Here is a 5,775-nt window from a genome sequence, read left to right as displayed (position 1 = left end):
AGCAGTTTTACACTGTTCATTTTTTTTTATTATTTATATCTCTCTAAAGTTTGTGTAGAGTGTTTTAAAAGGAAAAATATAGATAAAAGTCCCCTAACAGTGGTAGTACTTTACAAGCAAAAACATTTTAAAGAACTAAATTAATTGGAAGCCCTATGTCATATTGTTATTGCCCAAATGAGATAAATAGAATGCAAAATAATATAAGCAAAGCAGATGTAGTCATGTAGTACATATAGAAAAACCATAAAATAAGCGTTGAAAATACTTTGCAATGAAACTGAGGTGCCAAAATGACCAGCATACCAAGTTGTAACATTCTGATGGTTCATAGTTTATTTTTAATATAGAAAGTCTTGCTTATTATATAAAAGTGGTTTTGCGATGACGAAAAACATGTTTAATACAGAACTGCAGAAAGTGTATAACCATTGACAGTGGCAAGAAAGGAAAATACAGTATATTTCTTCATATGTGACAACATTCATGAGGTTATGATTACCAAATCATATCTACTTAGAGATGATTTTTATATTTTTAATATAGCTCAGCTTTGTATTATTTTTGTTACATTTCATTATACATAAAGAACTAAGAAAGAAAGAAAGAAAGAAAGAAAATATCCATAACAAACCTTTGTTAAAATAATTTGCCAAATAAAAAAAGAATGTTCTTCATAAATCCACTAAAGACTGTTAAAAGAGAGAGGTCTTAAGTAATGTTAGATAACTGAGTTTGTTTTTCTTTTTCTTTGACGGTCCAAGTCTTCACTTCCTCGTTTATTCCTCCTCCATAACACACAGGCAATGATACCGACAATGACAGCAGTACAGACAATGGCTATAATGATTATGAGTTTGTCTTTGGACAGACCTTGACCTACAGCATCACCTCCACTTGTGTCTTCTGGCACTGTTGTGGAGTTTGAGGTTTTGGTTGGGGAAGTGTGTGGTAAATGTCCCTCTGTAGGTTCACTGTCCGCTGGTGTACTTTCTGCTGAAAGATCAACCGTTGTCACAACTGGCGTTTGGCTGACCATGAAGTCATCCTCCTTCAGATCTCTTATATTTCTAACATTCAGGACCGGAGGAGTAAAGCACATCAGAGAAGTAAGATTCTTCACTTTCTCTGGATACTGTCCAAGCCAATCGCGAAAAGGTATTATGTCACGGTCACACCTCCAGGGATTCTGATTAACTATAATATTATCAACTATGGACAAAGAGTTTAGAAATTCTTTCGGCAAGTTTTGTAGGGAATTGTTCTGAAGCTCCAGGAGATGCAAATGGGGACAGACCATCCAAGAGTTTTAAAGGTATGTGCTGTATTTGATTGTTCTCTATTGATATGTTAACTAACTTTGGAAGACCTTTGAATATCCCCGCCTCAACAGTGGTTAGTCGATTAGTGTGAAGTGAGATCTCCTCTAGTTTCATCAAGCCACTGAAAGCACCTGGAGAAATGTGCTGAATCCGATTCCTACTAAGAACCAAAAGGCGAATCTCAGTTAAGTTGCTAAACACATTCTCTTCGAGGTGGGTTAACATGTTGTCATACAGCCAGAGTTCCTGGAGGGCCATTGGGCCGAAAGTCCCAGGTGTTAACCTACTGAGTTGGTTTTCGTACAGTGATATATGAGTTAGGTTGGGAAGATTAAAAAAGATTGCATTGGGAAGCAATGATAACCTATTGTTGGAGAGGTAGAGTTTCTTCAGCTTTGACAAGTTTGAGAAGAGATTTGCTGGTAGCTGTGAGATTTTGTTGTCTTGAAGATGCAATATCTCAAGGTTCACCAGGTCATCAAAGACGCCTGCTGGTATATCCGTTAAGTGATTTTGTTGCAGGAACAGGGCTTTGAGATGACTGAGTCCTTGAAAAGAACTGCTGTGAAGCATTCTGATTGAGTTTCTCTGCAACATGAGCTGTTCCAGCTTTCCTAAACCCAGGAAAGCATCTTCTGCCAGAGAGGTTAGAAGGTTTCTGCTTAAGTCTAAGTTGTTCAAAACTGTAAGAGGGGTGAGAAGAGATGGTTGGAGATCTTCTAATTTGTTGTTACTTAGTGTTAGAGTTGATAATACTTTTAGATTTTGAAACAGATCCTGTGGCAGAGAGGTTAGCGTTGTTCCACTGAAACCTAAGGCAATGAGATTTCTGGTTTGGTCAAATGTGTGAGGATCCACCACAGCTATTCTTGAATCCTTGGCTACAAACACAGTGAGTGTCTCAGCAAAAGTTTCAAAATCAGCTGGTTTTAATGATTCAATGCTGGTGTTGGAGATGAAGAGGGTTTCAGTGGTTGGTGGGATGGAGGCTGGGAATTCTTTTATTATAAAACCTTGGCAAAGGATTTTGCTTGTCCTACATTGGCAGTTCTCTGGACATGCAGAGGCAATCTCATTCATGGCACACATGCCAATAATCATGAACCACACCAGATCCATTGACTCCTACAACAAAAGTAGAAATACTGTCATTATTTGCTACACAACTAAGAAGTGCCTTGTCAAATTCTGCACTTTTTTATTACTTACACTTTCTTCAGTCATGAAGAAATTATGTTTTTTGAGGAAAACATTTCAGGATTTCTCTCCATATAATGAACTTCTTTGGTGTCCCTAAGTTTAAACTTCCAAAATGCAGTTTAAATGCATCTTCAAAGAGCTCTAAATGATCCCAGCCGAGAAATAAGGGTCTTTTCTGGCTAAATGATTGGTTATTTTCTAAAACAAATTACAATTGAATCCTTTTTAACCTCAAATGGTCATCTTGTCTAGCTCTGTGTGAACTCTGTGTTTTCCGGTTCATGACAGTTAGGGTATGTCGAAAAACTCCCATCTCATTTTCTCCTCCAACTTCAAAATCGTCCTGCATTGCTGCAGAAGTACCGACCCAGTGTTTACAAAGTGAACATGCAAAGAAGGTCAGTCACCCTTTACAAAAAACAAAAAAAACAAAAACGTAAAACAGCGATTTAGGACAATTTTTTTGGAGGAGAAAGTGAGACAGGAGTTTTTTGACATTCCCTAACTGTCATGAACCGGAATACACACAGAGCTAGACAAGACAAGCATTTGAGGTTAAAAAGTAAACAAACTGTACATTTTTTGGTAGAAAATAACCAATCATTTCGCTAGATAAAACCCTTCTTCCTTGGCTGGGATCATTTAGAGCCCTTTGAAGCTGCATTTAAACTGCATTTTGCAAGTTCAAACTCAGGGGCACCATAGAAGTCCATTACATGAAGAGAAATCCTTAAATGTTTTCCTCAAAAAACATAATTTCTAAAAAAAGAAAGACATGAACATCTTGGATGACAAGGGGGTGAGTACATTATCTGTACATTTTTGTTGTGAAAGTGAACTACTCCTTTAAAAATAAAGGTTCTTTATTGGCATCGATGGTTCCATGAAGAACCTAGAACATCCATGGAACCTTTCAAATGCAGAAAATATTCTTTCTAGTGGAAAAAGGTTCTGCAGTTTTTTAAAAGTGTTCTTCAAAGAACAGTTCTTTTAAGAACTGTTCACTGAAATGTTCTTTGGGGAACCAAGAATGGTTCTTCTGTGGCTTCACTGCAAAAACACCCCTTTGGAGCTGTTATTTTTAAGAGTGTAGTTACTTCATTTTCACCAAAAAATAGGACCCATGAAAACTCAAAGCCATACAAAAGCCTAAATCTGTCATTTAGAAGAGAGAGGGTGAAAAAAAAAAAGGAACCCTTGGCTATTTGTGATAAAGCCTCTTGGGAAACATTGCTGTTGTGACATAAATCATTCCTCCACCTATATGACACAAACTTTTGTGTCTTAACTTCTCAACTTTCTGTGAATGCGGTTAATAAATGTTATCTTAAAGGTGGCTTCCTCTTCTTTCTGTATCTGTAGCTATGGACCATTTTAGCAATTATATAATATACTGAATATATATGTATATGCGACCCTGGGCCACAAAGCCAGTCATAAGTAGCACTGGTATGTTTGTGTTAATAACCAAAAATACATAGTATGGGTCAAAATAATCAATTTTTCTCTCATGCCAAAAATCATTAGGATATTAAGATCATGTTCCATGAAGATATTTTGTAAATTCCTACTGTAAATATATTAAAACTTAATTTCTGATTAGTAATATGCATTGCTAAGAACTTCATTTGGATAAATTTAAAGGTGATTTTCTCAATAGTAACATTTTTTGCACCCTCAGATTCCAGATATTCAAACAGTCGGCCAAAAATTCAATGGTAAGCTTATTTATTTAGCTTTCAAATGATGTATAACCCTCAGTTTCAAGAAATTGACCTTTATGACTGATGTTGTGGTCCAGGGTCACAAATATACTCTGGTATGCTCTGAATAGCCCGTTACATACAGGAACATGCACCTGATTAAGACAATGACTGATTTCTTTCTTTTCTTTCTATAAAAAGGTCAACACATTTGCAGTGTTCTCAGCATTGGACTTCAAAATGTTTTTTTTTGTTAAAGAAAATGCCATTACTTTCTATCTGCTAGTCTCCACGTTTAATGGAAACAAGCATACATGCAAGCATGCAATTTTAAGTCAGGACAAAATTGAAAAGCACATGGAAAAATGTTTGGTGACTTCATAATCTGTTCCAGAAAATCTAAACCACAGTCTGCAAGAGCTGGAACATTTAACTGTGTAGTCTTTCAGATGTATCCAGCTATTATTTGCTGTCATTTCTCTTTTGTCTAATACAGTCTATTTTTATAAACTGATGAATTAGTTACTGAATGTATTTAAAAAATCAGGAATGTACTTATTAGACATTTACTAACTAATTGTTTTTGTGTTGAAACTTTGTGTTTTAACCAAATATGTTGTAAAGTCATGACTCTCAGTTAGTTTAAATTCTGTAAGTACATTCTTTAATAATGCTAACTAGTTTAGCTCACTTTTAACTCAAACTAACAGCTGGTACAAATGAATAAGTACAAAGTATCTTACCCTTGAACTAGATGATATGTCAGAGATATCGGTGCTTTGCTCTCCCCGTTGCCCAAGTGTGTTCCAGGTCTCTTTTAAACAGCTGCAATGTTTTCTTTGTTAGATTCCTGTCTGCCTCCTCATGTCTTCCTGGTTATCCTCTTTACAGTCAACCGTTGACTGCACCGCTTTGTACAAAAGCTCTCATACACTCAGCCACATTATTTAGAAATGAGTTGGTGGGGAAATGCTGGTTTGGGGCCACACCCTTGTGCTGCCCTTTAAAGGGGTAGGAAGTTTGTGGGTATTTAGTATGTAAACAAAAAAAGAATCAACTATTGTTAGACTATTTTTACCTATCGTATGCTCAACATATTGCTCCAGTTACTGTGCAGACTAATACAAATGAATCAAAGGACAAAGGACACATGTAACCAATTACAAAAAGGTGTTCTGTTCAGTTTAAATTCTGTCAAGGATGGCCAGAAGTGACCTTATAGTGAACTGTAGAAAATGATCATGATGACTTCAAAAGAATTTTCCTCTATTGCTCTATAAATGTGGGGCCCACCCTTCCTTTTATTTTGCAAGTGCTGCTTTATTTTGCTGAAGTGAATTTCTCTCCATCTATGGTTACTAATACACAAAAGCATATGAATCACTGTCTGTGTGCATCCAGTATAAACTCCCATATTATTCAGCTCCAGTCAGTTCAGTGTTCAATGAATTCAGTTCAATGACTGTGTAAAGTTCATAAATTATTAAAAAAAGTTGAATTCAGCAATAAGCAGTTCAAATGAAGACAGTAGTGTTGTTATTCAGCTTGGG

At 36.1% G+C, this 5,775-nt stretch overlaps 1 protein-coding gene across 1 annotated transcript; it reads right to left on the bottom strand.

The window, feature by feature from the left end:
• Positions 1 to 377: 377 nt before the first annotated feature.
• On the bottom strand, positions 378 to 5,409 carry lrrc15 (leucine rich repeat containing 15). The gene is given in 3 exon segments (XM_051111718.1): positions 378 to 1,291; positions 1,293 to 2,447; positions 4,969 to 5,409. Coding segments are annotated over 2 exon segments (1,719 nt in total). The 5' UTR covers positions 2,442 to 2,447; positions 4,969 to 5,409; the 3' UTR covers positions 378 to 721.
• Positions 5,410 to 5,775: the final 366 nt, after the last annotated feature.

The sequence above is a fragment of the Labeo rohita genome, chromosome 6, assembly GCF_022985175.1.
Source record: "Labeo rohita strain BAU-BD-2019 chromosome 6, IGBB_LRoh.1.0, whole genome shotgun sequence".
NCBI classification, from domain to species: Eukaryota; Metazoa; Chordata; class Actinopteri; order Cypriniformes; family Cyprinidae; genus Labeo; species Labeo rohita.
Note: the sequence above shows the minus strand (reverse complement) of the source record. Positions and strands in the feature narration are given on the sequence as shown.